At 49.6% G+C, this 24,842-nt stretch overlaps 1 protein-coding gene across 1 annotated transcript in view; it reads right to left on the bottom strand.

Moving 5' to 3' along the window:
* Positions 1-2,018: 2,018 nt before the first annotated feature.
* LOC144510157 (cytoplasmic polyadenylation element-binding protein 2-like) overlaps positions 2,019-24,842 on the bottom strand; it is a 45,823-nt gene continuing 22,999 nt past the window's right edge. Inside the window, exons 3-8 of the mRNA XM_078239547.1 lie at positions 19,396-19,563; positions 16,396-16,485; positions 13,119-13,237; positions 8,984-9,098; positions 6,369-6,550; positions 2,019-2,412 (exon numbers count right to left, since the gene is read on the bottom strand). Of these exons, the coding sequence (XP_078095673.1) occupies positions 2,185-2,412; positions 6,369-6,550; positions 8,984-9,098; positions 13,119-13,237; positions 16,396-16,485; positions 19,396-19,563 (902 nt within the window). The 3' untranslated portion in view covers positions 2,019-2,184. The remainder of the gene's footprint in view (positions 2,413-6,368; positions 6,551-8,983; positions 9,099-13,118; positions 13,238-16,395; positions 16,486-19,395; positions 19,564-24,842) is intronic.

Genomic DNA, 24,842 nt, shown 5'->3' with positions numbered 1-24,842 from the left:
CCTCTGCTCCTCAGAGAGACAGCAACTCCCCCAACTTCACCCCAGTCCCATCGCAGAACCACACAACACAGAAGGAAGTCACTGGATTTCCAGTGCCTCTCCCTGGCGCTCCTTTATCCCTTGGGTCTGTCACCTTGTGGCATTCACTGAGCTGGAAATGAGGAGGCAGTGGCAAAGTGTGAAGAGATACTGCTTGCAAACCCAACATGTGAAGAGGGTTCTGGTGGAACTACGGGGCCACTGTTCCTGAACAGCAACAGTGCTCCACAACCGTCATCCTTACAGCGTTAAATTAATAACGAGAGAAAGGAAATTATCGAGCGGTAAAATGGCAGCATGCTGCTGGTCCCAAAATAACTAAAACCTCTGCCTACTCTGGAACATACATAGTAACCTCAACTCTTCCAGCATTGTGGGGCAGTGTGTCAGGGAGATGGACAAAGGAGGGCACTGCTCTGTTCAACACAGGATCTTGTCCTTTCTGTGCACCCTGAAGATGTCCTGTTTGCCTCGCCGTTGGCCATCCAAGAATACAGCGACCCCTCCGAGGCAGTAAAGCTGCAGAGTAAAGCGCACTCTCTTCCTCCCCAAAACGATTCCCATGTCGCCAGAATTCTTGTCCTCCGCAATCATCCACGCCAACACCACGCGGCACCAAAATTACAGTCTGTGATTCGGACCGGGGGAATGAACTGAGACTATTCTACACGGGTGGGGGTGCGATCAAAAGCCCAGTGAATCATGCACTACAGCATCCCGTTCCATCCCAGGTCACACTGGACCTCACCTGCCAATCCTACTGTCCTGCTCTGGTCGCCAGTGTCTTTGGGAAGACTACCCAAAAAGACAACCAACATCAAACACATACTCAGAGGACACACTGTTGGAGTAACGTCATTAACTTTGTCACTGCTGAATACATTCCAAAAGATGGGTCCTCACAAGCAGAGATCCCAATCATTAAACTAAAACCCTGTGCGACACAACTAAACACACAAACAAAATATTTCAGATGCACACAGATCAGATCAGCCATTGAGACTGGTTAATCTCTCCCCATCATAGCTTATCCATCCTCTCCTCGGGTTTTTGCATGCGTTTATTCCAACTTTCAGTACCCTCTCCACCCACTCGTGCTCCTCCCGCCTCATCCCAGGATGTCCCACCAAAACAGACACAGCTCAGCCGTGGGAAATACCGCTGACCATCCGGTGCTCACCTGAGCACGGCCCCTTGCGGTCACCGGAATCTTGGGGGGAGTTAAACTCAGTCCAAATCCTTGGACTGGAGTGGTCCCAGTGAGCGACAGCCCAGGGGTGTTGCACATGCGTGCGTTGGAGGGGGAAATCGCTGACCCACCCCCTTTGGTTGTCAGGTGCTGCGCTGACGAACCCCACCCATTCTTTCCGCCTGAGGGCCCTCTGGCTACGCTCAGCGACTATCGAGTCTTCCGCGTGCAGGTGAAAACCGCCCTTCACCGAGTGACGTTTAGGCGGCGGGAAGGGGGAGGTTATGTGAAGTGAGCACAAGGCTGGCTTGGATTCCCACTGAAGGAACCGTACCACTCTACAGAAACCCGACAATAATAATTAAAAGAAAATAATAGCAACCCCTCCCTATCTGCCCCCCTCCCAACACTGGAGGGAAAGGCCGAAACGCTTGCCCTTCTCGTCCACCCGTCCCCTGAGCACTGCAACTTCCCAGCACACTCTGCTAACATATCTCCGCACCACTCAACACGTAACACCTGCACACCGCCAAGACCCCGAAACCTCACCCAGCCACTGCTCGGTACCACACGCCACTGGCCACGCCATCAATCCCCCTCCCCGTACCCAGACTCACCCTGCTCTGTGCATTTAACAATTACGTTGCTCACCCCTGACCAGAAAGAAACAAAAAGAAAATAATTTCATAGGTGGAGAACCGCAAAAAAAAAAATAGAACACTTATTACACCTTCATTTATACATCTGCGCTAACAAGATGGGTGAACAGGCAAAGCCAGATTTTTTTTTTAAACAAAGATATATTGGGTCTGAAATTCTGTGCACAAACACTTTTAGATAAAGGAACGGCAGGTTAACAAATAGCCACTAAATATTGATTCGTGGGTTCCACAGCTTGGCGTCACCTTCCCCCCTCCCAAAAGGAAAAGGCGACAAAGGAGGGACAGGGGTGATGCTCAGCTCCAGCGGAACGGGAGCTGTCGCAGCCTCTCCCCGCCCTCCTTCACCAGTGGTTTGTGGTACTCGCGGCCGGCCTGGGAGTGGATGCTGCTCCAGCAGTAGTCGCAGTAGTACTGCAGGCACGTGATGTTGGCGCAGAAGAAGGGGGCGAACTTGCCGTTGCAGTGGGCGCCCTGGCACTCGTCACACAGCTGGTCCACCAAGACGTAGGGCTTCACCTCCACCTGGCCAGAGAGAGAAGGCAAAAGAAAAAAAAAAACTCAGTCAGACCTTTGCTCCTCCTCCCTCCCTCACCCTCCCCAAACCCTCACCAACCCTTTGCCCCAAGACATTACCACTTGGCAGATTTCTTTTTTCTATCTCATTGGAGTGCGGTGATCATTGAATTCCTACAGTGCATTGGCCCCATCGGGCCTGCACCGACAACAATCCCACCCAGGCTACATCCCCACAACCAAAGATGTGCGGGGTTAGGTGGATTGGCCGTGCTAAATTGCCCCTAGTGTCAGGGGGATGAGTGGGGTAAATATGTGGGGTTACAGGAATAGGGCCTGGGCGGGATTGTGGTCGGTGCAGACTCGATGGGCCGAATGGCCTCCTCCTGCGCTGTAGGGATTCTATGTTCCCCCACACATTTACCCTGCACAGTCCCGCTGATACTGAGGGTTAATTTAGCATGGCCAATCAACCCAACTCACAAGGGGGAGAGATAAATAAAAGTGTCCAGAGGGGCAATTTAGTTTCACACAGAGGGTGGGGAGTGTCTGGAACAAGCTGCCAGAGGTAGTAGTAGAGGTGGGTACAATTTTGTCTTTTAAAAAGCGTTTATACAGTTACATGGGTACGATGGATATAGAGGGATATGGGCCAAATGCGGGCAACTGGAACTAGCTTAGGGATTTAAAACAAAAAAAGAGGGTTGCATGGACAAGTTGGGCCGAAGGGCCTGTCTCCATGCTGTAAACCTCGATGACTCTATCTTTGGAGTGTGGGAGGAAACCCACGCAGACACGGAGAACATGCAAACTCCACACAGACAGACAGAGTCACCCAAGGCCGGAATCGAACCCGGGGCTCCCTGGCGCTGTGAAGGAGCAGTGTGCCAACCACTGTGCCAGGAGGAGAATGGTCCTCTCAAACCACCGAAGAGGCAAGGCAGGAGTGAACTCGAGACTGTCCAGAGAGAGGACCACAAGAATGGCTGGCACTGATCAGAACATTAGATTACTCAGACACAGATTGCCTCAGTAACCGTGCACCTTCCTGGACAGCGATCAATAGCGGGGAGAAATTTTGTACCACGAATCATTTCCCTTTCCCAGCCTTTCCTTCTGCTTTTGAAGCCGAGGAACTCTTTATCACCACCCACTGCTGTAGTTTAAAAATTCATTCTCCGAAGCTGCTTGCTTCATCTGCCGATAGCCACCAGAGGGCAGCCCTGTACCAGCCAAGAACCTAAAGAGCTGCCAAGAGTTAGGGCAGGCGTGCTCATTCTGTCCAGTATCTCCCGAACATAAATAACTACTTCTCTTAATATAGCACCTTATCTGGACTCTCTGAAGTTTCAGCGTGCTTCAGTGCAACACATTACTGTCAAGTACAGTCATATAAGCAAACCAGAGCCTTCGTCATCACCGAAAAGGCAAACTCTGCCCCAATTTGTGGGGTTTTATTGAATATCGGCTGAGGGGGACTTTGTCGATAACTCGAACCCGTCGATGTTTCAATTGCAGCTGTTGTCAATCTCCCCAATTAGGGGTTTTAAGCATCTCCCGCCCCGGCTCCTACTTACTGTGGTCATGCACACACACACACACACACGAGGCCGCACCGCTGCTCTCTCCTGCCCTCTTGTGGCAGTCTGCGGTGGGTGCTCAGATTCCAGACTGGGCCGAGGGCACGCAACCCTCTCTGTTTGGTTTTGGGGTGGGGGGGGGGGGGGGGGGGGCGGGACAAGGGGAGCCAGCAGCAGGGGAGCCAAGTGCAGGATTATAGAAAACATAGAAACCCTACAGTGCAGAAAGAGGCCATTTGGCCCATCGAGTCTGCACCGATCACAATCCCACCCAGGCCGTACCCCTATATCCCGACATATTTCCCTGTTAATCCCTCTAACCTACGCATCTCAGGACACTAAGGGGCATTTTTTAGCATGGCCAATCAACCGAACCCGCACATCTTTGGACTGTGGGAGGAAACCGGAGCACCCGGAGGAAACCCACGCAGACATGGGGAGAATGTGCAAACTCCGCGCAGACAGTGACCCAAGCCGGGAATCGAACCCAGATCCCTGGAGCTGTGAAGCAGCAGTGCTAACCCACTGTGCCACCGTGCCGCCCTTTATAGCGAGAACATAGAATCTCCTGGTATTGCCTGTGCCACCTCTTTCCAAGTGCTATCCGATTCATCCCCATGGGTGGCACAGTGGTTAGCACTGCTGCCTCACAGCGCCAGGGACCCGGGTTCGATTCCCGGCTTGGGGTCACTGTCTGTGCGGAGTCGGCACTTTCTCCCCGCGTCTGCGTGGGTTTCCGCCGGGTGCTCCGGTTTCCTCCCACAGTCCGAAAGAGGTGCTGGTTAGGGTACATTGACCCGAACAGGCGCCAGACTGTGGCGACTAGGGGATTTTCACAGTAACTTCATTGCAGTGTTAATGTAAGCCTTACATGTGACTAATAAATAAACTTTATTCAACATGCTCCTTCCCTCCAATTATTCCCCCCCCCATTAAACTTTTTTAAAGTTGTTTTTTAAAGTTTATTTATTAGTGTCACAAGTAGACTTACATTAACACTGCAATGAAGTTACTGTGAAAATCCCCCAGTCGCCACACTCTGGCGCCTGTTCGGGTAAACTGAGGGAGAATTTAGCACGGCCAATGCACCCAACCAGCATGTCTTCCGGGCTGTGGGAGGAAACCAGAGGATACGCAGGCTGGATGCGATGGAGCACCCGGAGGAAACCCACGGAGAGAATGTGCAGACTCCACACAGACGGTGACCCAAGCCAGGAATCGAACCCAGGTCCCTGGCGCTGTGAGGCAGCAGTGGCAGCCACTGTGCACCTTCGAACAGTACTGCTCAACTTGCCTCTCCCACCCTACTGGTCAGTGAACTCCAGAACACAGCTCACTACTTGGGAAAATAAAAGATTCTCCTCATCCCCCCCCCTTGTTGAATCTTTGGCCAGGCAGATTAAACACACATGCTCTGCTGACTGACCCGCCCCTTTCAGAAAGCAGGTCTCCCTCTTTTGCCTGCTCAAACATCACGCCATTGAACTGAGCTCCTCCCCGATGTCCACAAGAGAGGCAGTATTTTATCAACATGAACGGCGAGGTTCTCTCAGGTATCTGACACCAATATCCCTCAGTCACCTGCTTCATAAACAGATGATCTGGTTCACTAGCACGTTGTTGTTTGGGGGAAGCTTGGCTGTGGATTGGGACGTGGGCCGTACGAGCAGGAGGCCATTCAGCCCATTGAACCTGCTTCGCCATTCAAACAGATGGCAGCTGATCATCTCCCTCTTGTGTCATTTCCCCATTCCCCATTATCCCCGCATCCCTAGATGTCGTTCCTGTCCAGAAATCCATCCCGAATGTAAAAGTAAAGTTTATTTATTAGTGTCACAAGTAAGGCTTACATTAACACTGCAATGAAGTTACTGTGAAGTTTCCCTAGTCGCCACACTCCGGCACCTGTTCGGGTCAATGCACCCTAACCAGCACCTCTTTCAGAATTTGGAAACCGGAGCACCCGGAGGAAACCCACGCAGACACGGGGAGAAAGTGCAAACTCCGCACAGACAGTGACCCAAGCTGGGAATTGAACCCGGGTCCCTGGCGCTGTGAGGCAGCAGCACTAACCACTGTGCGTGATTGAGCTTCCAAGGCAACTCCAAGGCAGAGTGTTTCCAAGATTCACCACCCTCCGAGTGGGGAAGTTCCTCCTCACCTCAACCCGAAAGGGCCTGCCCCTTACTCGGAGAGCCATGCTCACACTGTCCCAACATCTCAGCAGTGAGCACACAGGTACTGACTTGGCTTTGGGACATCCCGAAAAGACATCACATAAAGGCAAGCCTTCTCTTTTCAGGACTCTGACCGCCTGTATTGAATTTCCCTTCAGCTGTTGCAAGGGGAACAATCCCCAAACTGGATGCACCCAGTGCCTCTTACCCGCTTGTCGATGTCTCGATGTTGCAGCTGGATGAACCGAGCGCTGATAGCTGCGATGTAGCTCTGCTGATTGGCAAAGGCCACCCTGCCCGCTCCTTTGGGGTATTTCAGCTCAGGGTCAGTGTCGATGCCAGCGTAGCAAACTCCTCCATACAACTGGTCCATGATCATGGCAAGCTCCACTGCAACGGCAAACTCTCAGCATTTAACCGAGCAAACGTGATAACAGCCCCCGCACCCCCATCACCACCGCAGACCATAAGCAGATTAAGGCCACTCAGCTCATCGCGTCTGCTCCGCCAATCAATCATGGCTGATACTTTTCTCATCCCCATTACCCCTGATCCCCTTATTAATTAAGACCCTATCTATCTCCCCTCCCCACCAACGCCCCAAAACCACATCCCATTAGTTTCACCGGCCTAGAATGAGAAATGCAGCGCACAGAAAAGGAGACTTGGATACCGGCTTCACACGTTGATCCATGAAGTTGGCTCCTTTGTGTCACATTTTCACACTTTTTTCCCCCACAACGTTTCCGGAAGGGCCAACAGGCTGATCATCAACTTGTTTGAACCACATCATGAAGGTTCCCTCCATGGGGGACACGGTGGCACAATGGTTAGCACCGCTGCCTCACAGCACCAGGGACCCGGGTTCGATTCCCGGCTTGGGTCACTGTCTGTGTGGAGTTTGCACATTCTCCCCATGTCTGCGTGGGTTTCCTCCGGGTGCTCCGGTTTCCTCCCACAGTCCAAAGGTGTGCGGATTAGGTGGTTTGGCCATGTTAAATTGCCCCCCGCCCCGCCCCCCCGGTATTATGGGGGTGAGCTTGGAGTGTTGGTGGGAAAGTTTTGGGGAGGGCCAACCCCCCCCATTTTATGTGCCCCCTCTCCAAACTCCCACCCCCTGCCCTGGCAGGAAACGCGCCAGCCCTGGCTAAGATCAAGTGTAGTATGGATCGCCTGCACTTGGTTGAGGTCATTAGGTTATGCTGAGGCTTCATGTTTCATATGAAGCAATTTTTAAAAGCGGCATCTCGGCCTTTTGACTGAGATGCAAATGAGCTCAAGTCTTGGAGGAGGATCCTCCCCCTTCTCCAATCAGCTTGACTCATGTAGATCAGGCCCAGGACAGGGTGGTTTTGGTCTCCCGTCCTGTCTTGTCAGCCTGGATCTGAAATGTCTCAACTTGTTGAGACTCTGAATTGGATTCGATTTGATTGAATTGGAAAAGTATATTAAAAAAAAGAGCGTGTACAATTCAGCCTCACACAGCTATTTCTTTCTTGTTCATGTTTTACCCAATTTACCCCCAAAATGAGCAGCCATTCTCAGTCACTTCATGTGGTAGCAGCAAATTGCACAATTCTCACCACCCTCTGAATATTCCCTCCTCCATTCCCTGACTGGATTTATTCGCGATTGTCTATTTGTTACCCCTGGTCCTGGTCGCAAGTGGCACAGCACTGTGGCACAGTGGTTAGCACTGCTGCCTCACAGCGCCAGGGCCCCGGGTTCAAGTCCAGCCTCGGGTCACTGTCTGTCTGGAGTTTGGACACTCTCCTCCCCATGTGTGCATGGGTTTCCTCCGGGTGCTCCGGTTCCCTCCCACAGTCCAGAAGATGTGCAGGTTAGGTTGATTGGCCATGCTAAATTGCCCCTTATAGAGTCTGGGGGATCAGCAGGGTAAATACATGAGGTTACAGGGTTAGGGTTTGGGTGCGATTGTTGTCGGCGCAGGCTCGATGGGCCAAATGGCCTCTTTCTTCAGCTGACTGGTACAATCTGATTCCTGTTAGAAGTGCAAGATGTGCTGCTTTGTGCCTGTTGACTGGTGCCATGGTTACATCGAATGGCAGGGCAGGCTTGCGGCCTACTCCCGCTTCTGTTTCTTGTGTTCTGATGACTTGACTGGTGTCAATACATTGCGAAACGAAATAGCCAAGTTGGTCTTGAAATGGGGAACGGAATATTGGGCTCAAGACAACTTAGTTGAATGCTGGGTGGTAAATAAGTTGCCATGTGACAGAGAGGGGAAAACAAACAGCATAGCTGTGATTAATCCTCTGTCTGACTGCTGCTTACAAACGCTGATGTCAGCGGTGAGATCCAAACCGATTAATTATTCAAACTGCAAATCAGGTTTGATGTCAGATATTTGGAGCAACGACCTCATGGCAGAACGTTATTGCTCTCACTAACCCTTGTCATGCCATTAGGAATGATCCAGGAGACCTGGCGCAACTAGAGACAGGTAAAGGTCTGAGACATTCCTTCACCATTTATAGAAAAACACAAGAACAAAAAGTTTGATCAAGGCTAAAGCTCGACAGAGAGGAGAAAAATAAAAACGGTATTAACTGTGTTTAATCCTCTGCATGACTGCATCCATTTGCCAACATTTCCACCCATCCAACCCTTCAACATCTTAAAGACTTAAACCCTACCATGGAGTTTCACTAAGTCTTGATCTGGGCTTTGGGCAGAAACCCAGCAGAAAGGACTTCTTCCTTTTGAGCTAGCTAACTGTAAGTTGGCACAGTCTTGCAATGACCTCCCTCCCCGCCTCCTCCCCCCTCCTCACTTAACTACAATAAGTAATCAATGATTTACCAGCTTTTAGTGGTCTCGGGACACCTCCCACAAAGACAGTCTTCCTGGGGTCCAGAGGTTGCGAGCCGTCCAGTACAAAGTCGCTGTCACTCAGACTCCAGGGTCTGATCTGCACCTGAAGCCAGAAAGGAAAGGCAAAACCCATAAATTAACGCATCACCGGTGGAGAATTGGTCGCCCCATAACCGTGGCAAACAGATTGGGATGATTCCGGGCTCAGTTCCTGCTTTCCACTGTCCCCGACCCAACCACAGCAGTACAAACAGACGCCCATCGGTCAACAGTATCTTAAGTCCTTCCCTTTGGCAGAGCGAGTAAAATCCAATCTCTGCTCAGTTGGGGCAATGCATTGCCACAGCACAGAGGCAGGATTGGAAGGGCACAGTAGAGGCAGGGGAGAATGGATGGGGAACAGAGGCAGACTGGAAGGAGCGCAAGGCAGAGGGAGGTGAAGCGAGGTGGAAACAATATAAATCAACCAAACAACAAAGTCAGCTTATCACTATTGATGATAAATGCCCTCCCCTGGGCTTGGGTTCTTCCCAGTCACGCTCAACGTTCATTGGGCATGAGTGACAAAAAATGGCTTCTGAGACAAAGGGGAGGCGGGGGCACAGTGGTATTGTCACTTGACGAGTAATCCAGAGACCCAGGATAATGTTCTAGGGACTCAGGTTCAAATCCCACCATGGCAGATGGTGGAATGTATATAAAACTCAATCAAATATTCGGAATTAAAAGTCCCATGATGACCATGAAACCATTGTCGATTGTCATAAAAACCCATCTGGTTCAGTAGCAAGACACTCAGTCTTGGAACAAAAGGGATTGAAACCAGACAGACCACCCAGCATCAATAGGGGCACTGGAAACAACAACAGCAAAACCAGCCCTGTCTTCCCTACAAAGTCCTCCTTGTTAACATCTGGGGGGGTTATGCCAAAATTGGGAGAGTTATCACACAGACTAGTCAAGCAACAGCATGACGTAGTCACACTTATCTGTGTGGAGTTTGCACATTCTCCCCGTGTCTGCGTGGGTTTCCTCCCACAGTCCAAAGATGTGCGGGTTAGGTTGATTGGCCATGCTAAAATTGACCCTAGTGTCAGGGGGATTTGCAGGATAAATACGTGGGGTTATGGGGATAGGGCCTGGGTGGGATTGTGGTCGGTGCAGACTCGATGGGCCGAATGGCCTCCTTCTGCACTGGAGGGATTCTATGGGTGGAGTTAATGGAAGGAGAGGTACAGCAGCTTGGTATGGCTCCTGCTCTGCTCAAGATCGCAAGAAACTACAAAGGGTCGCAAACGTAGCCCAGTCCATCACGCAATCCATTGACTCCATCTGCACTTGCCGCTGCCTCAGAAAAGCACCCAGCATAATCAAGGACCCCACGCACCCCGGACATTCTCTCTTCCACCTTCTTCCGTCGGAAAAAAGATACAAAAGTCTGAGATCACGCACCAATTGACTCAAGAACAGCTTCTTCCCTGCTGCTGTCAGACTTTTGAATGTATCTTATTACATTGATCTTTCTCGACACCCTAGCTGTGACTGTAACACTACATTCTGCACTCTCTCCTTTCCTTCTCTATGAACAGTATGCTTTGTCTGTATAGCGCACAAGATGCAATACTTTTCACTGTATGTTAATACATGTGACAATAATGAATCAAATCAAACCAAATCCTGGCGGCACACCTTACCACTGCTTGGTAATAGCCCTGTGGCTCTTTGTACGCGAGACTGAAGACAGTGCTGCCCACACAGGGATGTAAGGGAACACATGACTTGCGCCTGGGGGTCAGTGTAGTGTTGAACAGAGCCGCGTGTCGAAGCAAACATGGAGATAGCTCCCAGCTTGGACCTTTACTGGACCTCTGGTCATTATCACATGGCGTTGCTTGTGGGAACTTGCTCTGTGCAAAATAACTGCTGCATTGACAACGTTGCAGTGAAAATTTCAGAAGGACTTAATTGTTGCAAATAAGGAACAATGGTCCCAGCACCAATCGCACTTGCCACCACAACCTTGGTTGCCCAGCTAGTGACCCTATTGTTTTCCCCTGTCTGGGGCTGAACCAGACCACTTGCAAGCTTTAAGTCCTACTTGACCCCCCAGCTGAGCTTCCTGTTCCCCCCTCATCCACCCCCAACACCAGTCTGTACTCGCATAAATAAGCACTTGCCACCTCCAAGATTGGAAGCAACTCCTTCCCCTCGTGGGGGGTGAATGTGACCGAGCTGAAGGATTGCAAATCATCTCGGAACCCAGGGGCTCCTGAGCACAGAAAGTAGGCCAAACAGTCACAGATGAATCAAACCAGCAATGGGTGGTTGGCCAACTCAAATTTCTATTTGTTTTAAGAACACAGCTGAACCAGTTAGGCAAAAACCAAATTACAGAAAAGTGGTTCCCAAGTCACAGATCACCATCTCACGCATCCATACAAGCCTTGGGAAGTGGGATGGAACTAAATGTCAAGACATCTCAAAAGCAACTTATCTTTCTAATAACAAGAACCAAAGAAACAGGAACAGGAGTAGTCCATTTAGCCCCTCGAGCCCACTCTGCCCATTTAGTAAGATCATGGCTGACCTGGCTGTGCCCTTGACTTAAGTTTCCCTGCCTGTCGCCCATAGCTCTCGACTTCCTTGTCAAATATCTGTCTAATCTCAACCAGTAAGAAGTCTCACAACACCAGGTTAAAGTCCAACAGGTTTATTTGGTAGCACAAGCCACAAACTCAACCAAACATCTGTTCAATGACCCAGCCTCCAACCGTGGAAAAGAATTCTGAGCACCAGCAACCTTCCGAGAGAAGACGTTCCCCTTTTTAAACTGTGGCCCCCTTAAAACTTGGGTTTAAAAAGAAAAAGTTGGAGTCTGCCTTGAACTCAAGAATCCAGTGCTGACTGGTTCGTCAGTAGCTGCGTGGGTGGTTCCTCCACCACCTGAACTGGGTTCTCGATCCAAAACCAAATGGATTTTAGCCAAAAGCAGAAACAGGTCATTGCCAAATCCAATGATTTCCCAGGATGACTAGTTTGGTAATAGGGTAAGTCCCACTCTCACGTTATACCAAACTTCAAGTTTCTAGGTGTCCAGATCACCAAAAACCTGTCCTGCTTCCCCCCATGCCGACACTTGCATTAAGTTGATCTTTCTCTACACCTTGGCTAGGACTGTAACACTACATTCTGCGCTCTTTCCTTTCCTTCTCTATGAACGGTATGTTTTGTCTGTGTAGCGCGCAAGAAACAATACTTTTCACTGTATGTTAATACATGTGACAATAATAAATCAAATCAAACTATAGTTAAGAAAGCCCATCAATGCCTCTACTTTCTCAAGAGGCTAAGGAAATCCGGCCCGTCCACCACGAAGCTCACCAATTTTTACAGATGCACCATAGGAAGTATCCTATCTGGTTGTATCACAGCTTGGTATGGCTCCTGCTCTGCCCAAGACCGCAAGGAACTACAAAAGGTTGTGAATGTAGCCCAATCCATCACGGAAACCAACCCCACATCCATCGACTCTGGCTACACTTCCCGCTGCCTCGGCAAAGCAGCCAGCATAATTAAGGACCCCACGCACCCCGGGCATTCTCTCTTCCACCTTCTTCCGTCGGGAAAAAGATACAAAAGCCTGAAGTCACGCACCAATCGACTCGAGAACAGCTTCTTCCCTGCTGCTGACAGACTTTTGAACGGACCTACCTCGCACTAAGTTGATCTTTCTCTACACCATAGCCATGACTGTAACACTATATTCCACACTCTCTCCTTCCTTTCTCCCCTATGCACGGTACGTTTTGTCTGCATAGCACGCAAGAAACAATACCTTTCACTGTGTGCTAATACATGTCACAATAATAAATCAAATCAAAAAAAATCACCTTCTGCACATTGATGGGACAGTGTATCTAACCTGAGCTGTACTTGAACAGGAAGTTGGAGCAGAGTGTACAGGATCGGTAATGAGAATGATTCTCATCCCCAGCAGTTACAGCTCCCTTTGAGGAGGGTGGAATTCATTTCCATTAGTGTGTTCTAACTGGAACAGGATGCAGAGCTCAGAAATCTCGAGGCACAGCGCACACTCTAAAGGGTTAGCAACTCTCCTGCTCACCGGCTTGTCCTTGACTGTGCGGCTCGAGACGCACAAATAGAGTTTACCGTCATCCTGAAAGCAGGCGTCAATCAGAACCTGAACCGAGCACTCCTCCTGAAACAGCAAGAAGGCATAACCTGCAAAAGCAAAAGACCAGTCAGTGGAAACGCAGCCTTAACCTAACGCGTTCTCCAAGCTGTCAACTTCCGAACGCCTTTCCTCCCCGTGTCCTGCCTTCACCCTGCAGCGATGCGCTTGGGAAGAAGAAGCAAGGCGAGGGAGTATTTAATGAATGGCAGGGCACTGGGAAGCTCAGAAGGGTTCTTGGGGCAATTATTCCCTGAAGTCAGCAGAGCACAGGGCGGCACGGTGGCACAGTGGGATAGCGCTGCTGCTTCACAGTGCCAGGGACCCGGGTTCGATTCCCCGCTCGGGTCACTGTCTGTGCGGAGTCTGCACGTTCTCCCTGCGTGGGTTTCCTCCGGGTGCTCCGGTTTCCTCCCACAGTCTGAAAGACGGGCTGGTTAGGGTGCATTGGCTGTGCTAAATTCTCCCTCAGGTGAACCCGAACAGGCGCTGGATTGTGACGACTAAGGGATTTTCACAGTAACTTCATTGCAGTGTTAATGTAAGCCTTACTTGTGACTCATAAATAAACTTTGAAACTTTAAGCATGTGAACAGGAGAGTTAAGAAGGCGCTTGCTTTCATCAGTCGTGGCACAGAGTGTATGACAAGGAGGTAATGTTGGAGTTGCACTGAGTGTTGGTTTGGCCACAGCTGGAGTAGTGTGTGCAGTTCTGGTCACCTCACTATAGGAAGGATGTGGTAGCACGAGAGGGGGTACAGAGGAGGTTCACCAGGATGTTGCCTGGGATGGACCATTTGAGCTATAAGGGGAGACTAGATAGACTTGGATTGTTCTCTTTAGAGCAGAGAAGGCTGAGGGGGGACATGATTGAGGTGTAGAAGATTATGAGGGGTATGGACAGGGTGAGTAGGGAGCAGCTGTTCCCCTTGGTTCAGGGGGGCAATGACGAGGGAGCATAATTTTCAGGTAAGGAGATTCAGAAATTTGAGAAAACACCTTTTCACCCAAAGAGGGAATCTGGAATGCACTGCCTGGGAAGGTAGAAGAGGCTGAAAATCTTATAACCTTTGAAAAATATTTGGATCAGGATATGGGACAAACACAGGAAAATGGGATCAGCGCATTTAATGGGAGACGTGGTTGGTGCAGACTGGATGGGCCAAAGGGCCTCTTCTGCATTATATGACTATGTTAGGGCATGGGCAGTCGCATTTTGGATGACCTCATGTTTATCAAGGGTGGAATGCTGAGGCTGGGCCAGAAGAGAGTTGGATTAGTCAAGTCTATAAGTGACAGAGGCAATGGGATGAGGGATTCAGCAACAACAACATCTATTTATATAGAACCTGGAACATCCAAAAACATCCCGAGGTACTGCACAGGAGCTGCACACAGCAAAATCTTCACCACGAGACACCTAAAGAGATATTAGGCCAGGTGACCAAAGCTTGGTCAAAGAGGCAGTTTTTAAGGAATATCTTAAAAGGAGGAAAGAAAGGGGAATGGAGAGGTTCAGGAAGGGATCAGTCAGCTCAAGGCACAGCCACCAGTGGTGGAGGGATTGAAAATCGGGATGCAAAAGAGGTCAGACTTGGGAGCCCGGATGTCTCTAACACGCTACAGCGCTGGAGGAGATTACAGCGCCAGGGGAGAGAAGGGCCATAGAGGAACGTGAAAACAAGGTTGAGAATTTTACAATCGAGGCATTGCTCAAACGGGAGCACAAGGACGATAGGCGGACGGGGCTTGGTACAAGTTGGGGGCATGGACAGCAGAGTGTTGGATCAGCCTAAGCTTATGGTTGGGGTGAGAGGGGATTTGAATGTGGAATGTCAACCAGGAATAGCAAGTCAAGAGGTAACACACGGTCGGATGAGGGTTTCAGCCGTAGACTAACTGAGATGGGCAAAAGCCTGGCAGTGTTACAGAAATTAAAAATAGTTGGTCTTAGTGATGGTACGATTCTGAAGTCGCAAACTTGCCTCAGGGTCCAAGATGACACCAATGTTGAGTCTCAGACGGTTGCGAGGGAGAAGGGTGGTATCAGTGCTTGTAGGATGGCAGGGGTGTGGTGGAATCTGAAAGAGGCGACTTCCTCATATTTAATTGAGGGGAATTTCTGCTCAACCGGACCAGGACTCGAGACAAGCATTGTGACAAATCAGAGGGTATGGAGAAGTTGAGAGAAGGGATGGTGGGCATGTGATTTCTCCGTGGGGTAGCAAGTAGGTTACAAATAGGAGGGGGCCAAGGATAGGTCCCAAGGGGACACCAGAGATAGTGGTACAGGAGTTGAAAGGGAAGCTATTGCAAGTCACAGTCTGTCTACAATTAGATAGATACAAAACCAAAAAATAAAGGGTGTCCAAAGAGGCGCTTGTTAGGTGGATTGGCCATGCTAAATTGCCCCTTATGTTCCAAGATGTGTAGGTTAGGGGGATTAGTGGGGTAAAATACATGGGGTTATGGGGATAGGGTGGGGGTGGATATGGGTAAGGTGCACCGTCAGAGAGTCGGCGCAGACTCGATGGGCCAAATGGCCTACTTCTGCACTGTAGGGATCTACGATTCTATGAATAAAGCTGAATGCCAGATTCAACACAGTATATCTATTTCCTTTTGTGGGGGATACAGAACATGGGTCACAAGCTTAAAATTGGAACACAGACACTTCGGAGTTAAATCACAAAGCATTTCAGAAGGGTAGTGCAAGTATGGAATTCTCTATCCCCCCCATTAAACTGTGGCTGTTGTGTGGATCAACTGAAATTCTCACGATGGAAATTGCTGAGATTTTTGTTGAGTAAGGACATGAAGGGATATGGAAACTTGGTCAGATAAAGGAAGCGGAGACACATGATTAACCATGGAGCCAACGGTGCGAGTCTGGATGACCCTTTGCCAGAGATTAACCATGATCTCACTGGAATCGTCGAGTCGGTTTCAGGTTGACTCTGGTTTCCCGTGGCGACACCTGGACAGGGACGAGGAGCGAACGCCGCTGTTGATCCTCGCGCAGCTTAGTCCAAGGTGCTCAGATTAACAAATGCAGCGGTGGCCAGGACCCAGACTGAGGCCTTTGCTGTCCCTGAGAACCACATTAGGTAGCTCACCAACTTGCCAGTGCATTATGCCCATTCTCTTTCAACAGACAGACAACCGTACGCTGCGTAGATCATGCCAACAGTTGAATATAACCGCTCACCTTTGGGGGGAAAGTAGGATTTGCTTCCCGACTTGTGAGGCCAGTCCACCATTAGCTGGCCAAAACAGCAGAAGGTCGCGATTATTTCATCTAAAACAGAAAAATAGGACCATCAGACATATTTACCCCTCATTTCCATTCATCTACTGAAGGCTGGATAAAAGCAAATTACTGCGGATGCTGGAATCTGAAACCAAGAGAGAAAATGCTGGAAAATCTCTGGCAGCATCTGTGAGAGAAAAGGGTCCAGAAAAGGGTCCAGAAAAGGGTCCAGAAAAGGGTCCAGAAAAGGGTCCAGAAGACCCTTTGTCAAAGAGAGTTCCAGGGTTTCTTTCCCCACTTTGACAAAGGGTCATCAGGACTCGAAACGTCACCTCTTTTCTCTCCATGCCGATGCTGCCAGACCTGCTGAGATTATCCAGCCTTTTCTCTTTTGGGTCCTCCTCTGAAGGCACTGGCCTCTTGCAAGTAAAGGCTGGTAAAGTTTGGGACTCTTCCACCAACGCCAGGTCAATTGTCAATTTTAAATCGGAGATTGACACAATTGTGTTCAGCAAAGGAATTAAGGGGATGCGGGGACAAAGGGGTTCACCCACAGATCAGCCACGATCTTACTGAATGGTGGAATAGGCTCAGGGGCTAAATGATCTTCCCCCTGTTCCTCTGACTCTACCAAATCACAGAGCAACCACAGAAATGGACGCACAACTCCTTTGGGCTTCTAGCCTCCCATCCATTGGCTCCGTCTACACTTCCCGCTGCCTCGGAAAAGCAACCAGCATAATTAAGGACCCCACGCGCCCCAGACATTCTCTCTTCCACCTGCTCCCGTTGGGAAAAAGATACAAAAGTCTGAGGTCACGTACCAACCGACTCAAGAACAGCTTCTTCCCTGCTGCCGTCAGACTTTTGAATGGATCTACCTCACATTAAGTTGATCTTTCTCTACACCCTAGCTATGACTGTAACACTACATTCTGCACCCTCTCCTTTCCTTCTCCATGAACGGTATGCTTTGTCTGGATAATGTGCAAGAAACAATACTTTTCACTGTATGCATGTGACAATAATAAATCAAATCAAAAACATACTGCTTTTTCAAAGTTAGAATATTCCTCCCAAATTAGCTATACGTGGCAAAGAAAGCACCGATTTGCTAATTGCCTTTAAGATGATGGTGGCAAGCTGCCTTTTCACACTGCACGCTATGTGGTGCAGATATACCCACTGTGCTGTTAAGAAGGGAGTTCCAGGGTTTTTCCCCCTCAGCAATAGTGAATGAAATGGCAATTTTAAAAATTCATTTGTGGGACACAGTCGTCACTGGCTGGGCATTTATTGCCCATCCCTAGTTGCCCCGCGGCAGTTGAGAGTCAACCACATTGCTGGGGCTCTGGAATCACATGTAGGCCAGACCAGGAAAGGACGGTAGATTTCCTTCGCTAAGGGATATTAGTGAACCAGATGGGTTGTTCCCGACAATCGACAATGGTTTCATGGTCATCAGTAGATTCTTAATTCCAGATATTTTTATTGAATTCAAATTCCAGCATCTGCGGTGACGGGATTTGAACCCGGGAACATGAGAACAGAACATGAACAGAACTTCTGGAGTTCTAGCGGCAGTACCACTCAGCCATCGCCTACCCCCTCGATAGACTATGTCACAGGGCAGTTAGGATTGCTGTGGGTCTAGAGTCACATCTAAGCCAGACCCAGTCACAAGGGCAGGGTTCTTTCCCGAAAGGAAATGACTGAACAATGAGTTTGCTTCAAGCAGCAATCTTACATTTGATTGCGGATTCACAAAACTAACTGAATTTAAATTTGTAAGCTGCTTGGGTTGACTCTGGGTGATACATGCTGCCTTCTGGATTACTAGTCCAGTCACATAACCACAGCGCTCGCATATTCATGATGCATGGTCGCTGTATATTAAACCTCTATTGTCATTTCGGAGTGTAGGAGGGCAGGCATTCTACGCGCTGTAAGGTTAAAGAGATGGTGTCTGCACACAGCCAAGTAGTGCAACTCCCAACACACATTCCCACCAACCAGTTGATGGAAACACTAATGACTGGACAGAGTGTGGTTTGTGAGCTGCTCTCTCCAATATAATGCACTCAACAAAGTGACGTTGTGAGGTCTTTTATTTTTATTCATTCATAGGACATGGGCGCCACTGGCTGGACAGCATTTATTGCCCATCCCTAGCTGCCCGTGGGCAGTTGAGAGCCAACTTCATGAGGGTGGCACAATGGTTAGCACTGCTGCCTCACAGCGCCAGGGAGCCGGGTTTGATTCCCGGCTTGGGTCATTGTCTGCGTGGAGTTTGCACGTTCTCCCCGTGTGTTTCCTCCGGGTGCTCCGGTTTCCTCCCACAGTCCAAAAATATGCGGATTAGGTTGATCAACCATGCTAAATTGCCCTTGGTGTCAGGGGGATTAGCAGGGTAAATATGGGGTCAAAGGGATAGGGCCTGGGTGAGATTGTGGTCGATGCAGACTCGATGGGCTGAATGGCCTCCTTCTGCACTGTAGGGATTCTATGATTCATTGCTGTAGCTCTGGAATCGCATGTAGGCCAGACCAGGTAAGGACGGCAGATTTCCTTCGCTAAAGGACATGAGTGAACCAGATGGGTTTTTCCGACAATGGTTTCATGGTCATGAATAGATTCTTCATTCCAGATTTTGTTTTTAAAAATTGAACTCAAATTCCACCATCTGCTGTGGCAGGATTCGAACCCGACTCCCCAGAACATTAACTGAGTTTCTGGATTAATATTCCAGTGTTAATACCACGAGGCCATCGCCTCTTCAAATGAATTACACTCCCTTTTCACTGGAAGCAGGGGAGGGAGAACGGACTAGACCTCGAAAATAACAGGGAAAACATCAAATGTGGGCAAGATAGAAGTTTACATTTCATTGGCTATCCTCCGAGGTCCTGTCCGAAAAGGAGGCGGCAAGTGTCCCATGGACGAGAACCGTTAACTCACCTTCATCGATGTCGGGAGGCAAACCTCCAACGAAAACCTTTCGGGAATATCGTTCTCCTGGTTTCCCGTTCTGACTGAGAGCCGGGGAGTTCAGGCCTGAAGATAAAGATTGGTCGCCCTGGCTGTTGTCGAGGAAGCCGTCTTCAACAGGGAACAAAGCTGATCGACCTACAGCGAGTGAGAGATGGGCAACTATTAAACCTTGCTTTGATTATTCCTCATTAAATCCCTGGCTCCTGGCCAAGTAACACCTCATCATGTTCTTCAAATCCTCCATGGCCTCATCTCCGCAACCTTTTCCCATCCACCACCCCCTTGAAATCTTTTGCACTCCACCCCATTCCAGTCTTTTCCGCATCCTCAATTTTAATCGCCCCACCACTGCCAGGCGTGCCTTCAGCCGTGGAGGCCCCAAGCGTGGGAATTCCTTCCCCAAGATCTTCCGCATTCTCCTCCTCGAAACCCAGGCATTTTGCCACAATTCCTGCTGCCTCCTCACTTGGCTCAAGGGTTAAATCTTGCTTGATAACACGCCCGTGAAGCCCCTGGAGAGGTTTTCATCGCGCTACTAGAAATGCAAGTTGTTGCTGGCGGGATGGGATGCCCAGGAGGTTAACCAGGATGATAGACATCTGGAGATGAGCGACGCAAGTTATCCGGAGAGCGTGGAAGAACTTGGATTGTTTTCCTTTCAAGGGGTTTCAAGGGGAGACCTCATGGAGGTACCAAAAACAAGTGGCTTTGATAGAGAGCACGTGGGGGGAAACTTAGATTAGAATTTCAAGGTCAGTAATTGGAGAATTCCACCCGCCCCACCTCCACAACTGCACGATCTCAAATGCGTGAGATGAAAGTGTGGGTACATCAGATTCACCAGCAACTCTCAAAGTGTCCACACACTTGGAAAGAGGACTAATTTGGGAATCAGTGTTGGGGGGAGGGGGCGGTTGGTGGTAGAAGCCAAGATAGAGTCATAGAGGCTTACGACATGGAAACAGGCTCTTCGACCCAACTTGTCCATGCCACCCCTTTTTTTTTAAAAACCCCTAAGCTAGTCCCAATTGCCCGCATTTGGCCCATATCCCTCTATACCCTTCATACCCATGTAACTATCTAATTGCTTTTTAAAAATACAAAGTTGTACCCGCCTCTACTACTACCTCTGGTTCCAGATACTCACCACCCTGTGTGAAAAAATTGCTCCTCTGGACCCTTTTGTATCTCTCCCCTCTCACCTTAAACCTATGCCCTGATGTGGGATTAAATTGGACAGCTTTGCGAAAGGAAAGGCACGATGGGGCTGGAGGGCCTCCTCCGAGTCCTGTACGATTCTCTGATGAGACCACCACAATTATCCTGGTGGGACAGGTTCCCCCCCGAGGCTACTGCAGGGCTTTGGGAATACCAGTGCCTCCTCCAAGAGATCAGGAAATTAGAAGAAAAGCAGGTCCCTGGAGAGGTTGACCAACTACCCAAGTGCCATTCACTGGAGTGTGGGGGGGTTATGATGTTACATTATTTACAGTGTATCATATATAATGCATTATGGTGCTGACTGGAAGGTCTACAACTCGAGGTCACTGCCTCAAAATAAAAGGTCTGGCACAGGGGTTAGCACTGCTGCCTCTCAGTGCCAGGGACCCAGGTTCAATCCTGGCCTCGGGTCACTGTCTGTGTGGAGTTTGCATGTTCTCCCCGTGTCTGCGTGGGTTTCCTCCGGGTGCTCCGGTTTCCTCCCACACTCCAAAGATGTGCGGGTTAGGTGGATTGGCCGTGCTAAATTGCCCCCTGGGGAGACTAGTAGGGTAAATATGTGGCATTACGGGGATAAGACCTGGTTGGGATTGTTGTCAGTGCAGGCTCGATGGGCTGAATGGCCTCCTTCTGCACTGTCGGGTTTCTATGATTCAATATAGGAATGAGACAAGGAGGTATAGTTGAGTTAGGAGATCAGCTGTAATCTTACTCGGTGATGGGCAACCTCGGCTAGTGAGTGGGCCACCTGAGTGGCCCCTTCATCTCAGTGGGGCACAAGAAATCGGACATGTTTACTAACTACGAACCTCGAATAGGATTGAATACACTGAATACACACCCAATATTTCAGAACAAGTTCTCCAAAACGCTTCAATCGTTCATACATTAATAGAACTGTCATCGACTGCAAGTAGCAAAAACAGAAGAAATATTTACACTTGACTGACACAGAGGGAGGGTCCAGCTCTCACCGTCAATGTTGCGTGCCAGCAGCATGCACCTACCCTTGCTTTACGTGCGTATCACTGAACTCATTGCCATAGGAAAACAGCTAGGCAGACAGACATCAGCAGAACTTGGTCGCTGTGTGCACGGGCGGCAGTCAACAAAAGGTCATGTGGGCCGCACTCAGGGCCCCGATGGGCAGCATCTGACTCCAGGGCCCCAGGTTGCCCACCACTGTTCTTACTGAATATTGGAAATGTACAGTAAATGGCAGAGGGATCTGGGCATACAGGTACGCAGGTCACTGAAAGTGGCAATGCAGGTGGAGAAGGTAGTCAAGAAGGCATACGGCATGCTTGCCTTCATCGGCCGGGGCATTGAAAATTGGCCAGTCATGTTGCAGCTTTATAGAATCTTAGTTAGGCCGCACTTGGAATATAGTGTTCAATTCTGGTCACCACACTACCAGAAGGATGTGGAGGCTTTGGAGAGGGTACAGAAAAGATTGACCAGGATGTTGCCTGGTATGGAGGGCGTTAGCTACGAAGAGAGGTTGGAGAAACTTGGTTTGTTCTCACTGGAACGACGAAGGTTGAGGGGCGACCTGATAAAAGTCTACAAGATTATGAGGGGCATGGACAGAGTGGAGAGTCAGAAGCTTTTTCCCAGGGTGGAAGAGCCAATTACTAGGGGGCATAGGTTTAAGGTGTGAGGGGTAAGGTTTAAAGGAGATGTCTGAGGCAAGTTTTTTTTTTACACAGAGGGTGGTGGGTGCCTGGAACTTGCTGCCGGGGGAGGTAGTGTCATAGAGTCATAAAGGTTTACAGCATGGAAACAGGCCCTTTAGCCCAACTTGTCCATGCTGCCCTTTTTTTTTAAACCCCTAAGCTAGTCCCAATTGCCCGTATTTGGCCCATACCCCTCGATACCCATGTAACTATCTAAATGCTTTTTAAAAGAAAAAAATTGTACCCGCTTCTACTACTACCTCTGGCAGCTTGTTCTGGACACTCACCACCCTGTGTGTGAACAAATTGCCCCTCTGGACACTTTTGTATCTCTCCCCAGTGGAAGCAGATACGATAGTGAGTTTTAAGGGGCGTCTGGACAAATAAGAACATAAGAAATAGGAGCAAGAGTAGGCCATCTAGCCCCTCGAGCCTGCTCCGCCATTCAATAAGATCATGGCTGATCTGATAGTGGGTTCAGTTCCACTTACCCGCCCACTCCCCATAACCCTTAATTCCCTTAATGGTTAAAAATCTGTGACTTAAACACAATTAACGAGGTAGCCTCTACTGCTTCATTGGGCAGAGAATTCCAAAGATTCACTACCCTCTGGGAGAAGAAGTTCCTCCTCAACTCTGTTCTAAATTGACTCCCCCGTATTTTGAGGCTATGCCCCATGAATAGGATAGGAATGTACATGAATAGGATGGGAGTAGAGGGACATGGTTCCTGGGAGAGTAGGGGGTTTTAGTTCAGACAGACAGCATGGTCGGGGTGCAGGCTTGGAGGGCTGAAGGGCCTGTGTTCCTGTGCTGTAATTTTCTTTGTTCTTTGGAGCAGTCTGGAAGGACCATGTGGCCTACACTTGCTCTCATAGCTGAAGCATTCCCGCTGCAGCAAAGAGACAAATAGGGTAAACGTGTGCTGCTTCACCCAGAAGCCAACTGAGCCAGACTGCCGTGAGCTCAAGACAATGGTGTTTACGCTGAGGCTTCACAATGCCAGGCCACTTGTTTAGAATCGCGTCCAATCAGGTCGCCGAGCCACAAAAGGGATGCACACACTGAAACAACAGTCTCACATACTGCAGAGGGAAGCAAAAGACTGATCCCTCCCTTGTTTGTGTGTGCTGTGCACTACCAAACAGTTGCTGCTGGCAGGTCGAGAGCAACCGTCAGGAACTTGGAACGCTGCCCACGGCCCTCCTCTGTCCTATTTGCGACCTAACTGGGCCAGCATCACTTCACCCGCAGCCCTTCGGAGGGGGCTCCGTGCTGCCTCAGGCAGAATAGTGAAGCCTTCGACCCAGGAGCCTCAAAACATGAAGACGTCGGGCACTGCAGCAGCCTCCCCTGACAACTTTGTAAACACAGTCTGGTATCTAACACTGCTGCAGTGTTCTCCACATCCACCGGCATTCGCTCTCCAGATTGCTCAAGCGGGTTTGCTGATGTTGCTACAGTTCACTGCTTCCAAACGAGCAGGCTTCACCTCACAAACAAGACGCCATTTGATGACCGTGTCACCACCACTTCTTCGCCAGATTAATTCAATCCTAATCCCACTACCACCGTATCCCTGAATCCGGTAAAGCGGGAAGATTTTGCAACAATCCTGACGGCCGTACAGGAGTGTTGCTGAAACAAAATTAAAAAAGAGACATGCTGTCAAAGCTTTCCGCCTTGCACTCGTCAGGGCGGCTCACAAGAAATTCACAACAGGAACGGGGAGGGGGTGGGGGGGGGGGGGGGGAGAACTGCATGAGAGAGAGTGGGGCAGCCAATCAATTATTGTACCCCTTTTCTGTTGGTAATTTTTTGAGAGCCAAAGTCCTGATGAGTGCAAGATGATAAACTTTGACAGCTTGTCCCTTTTTTCTGAAAACCTGACGGCCTTCTCTTGAAAGGTCTTGGTCCATGTGGGGGTGACATGAACCGGTTTGCGTTCAAACCTGGTTTCTGCATTGTGGTTGGGGATGGCGGGGGGGGGGGGGGGGGGTGGAAATCAGCTATGGTTCACTTGCACCACCCTCCTCTCTCAAGTCAGAGAAAGTCTCGGGTTCAAACTCCAACCCAAGGCCCATGGTCAAATCATTGCTGACCCTTGCCTCAAGGACTGCCATCTTTGCTTCAGTCCTGCCCCAGCTGTGCATGTGAAAATGTGTACGTCACATCGCTGATTCGCCGTGCCTTTCTCTGCCACTCCCTGGCCACGCTTCACAAGGTCAAATGAGGTTAAAAGGTCATAAACACAATTGGTTAACTTGCTGCTGGTGCGATCTTGCCATGCACAAATTGCCATGCTTCTCACTTCAACGGTAAATGTTGTAACTCTCCGGAGTACATTGCAGGGTGCTATGTAAATGCAAGCTCCGTCTCCCTACGCAGACGCAACTGATACTTCAGCTTTCCTGCAAGTGCCATGCATCACCTTGCAGTGAAATGGGTTCAGAGGTATCACAAAACACGTATGGGCACAGATCCAGCAGACCACACAGCGGCCAGCAACCGGGAAAC

This window comes from Mustelus asterias, chromosome 22 (assembly GCF_964213995.1).
Source record: "Mustelus asterias chromosome 22, sMusAst1.hap1.1, whole genome shotgun sequence".
In the NCBI taxonomy this organism is placed as follows: Eukaryota; Metazoa; Chordata; class Chondrichthyes; order Carcharhiniformes; family Triakidae; genus Mustelus; species Mustelus asterias.
This window is presented reverse-complemented; position numbering and strand designations above follow the sequence as displayed.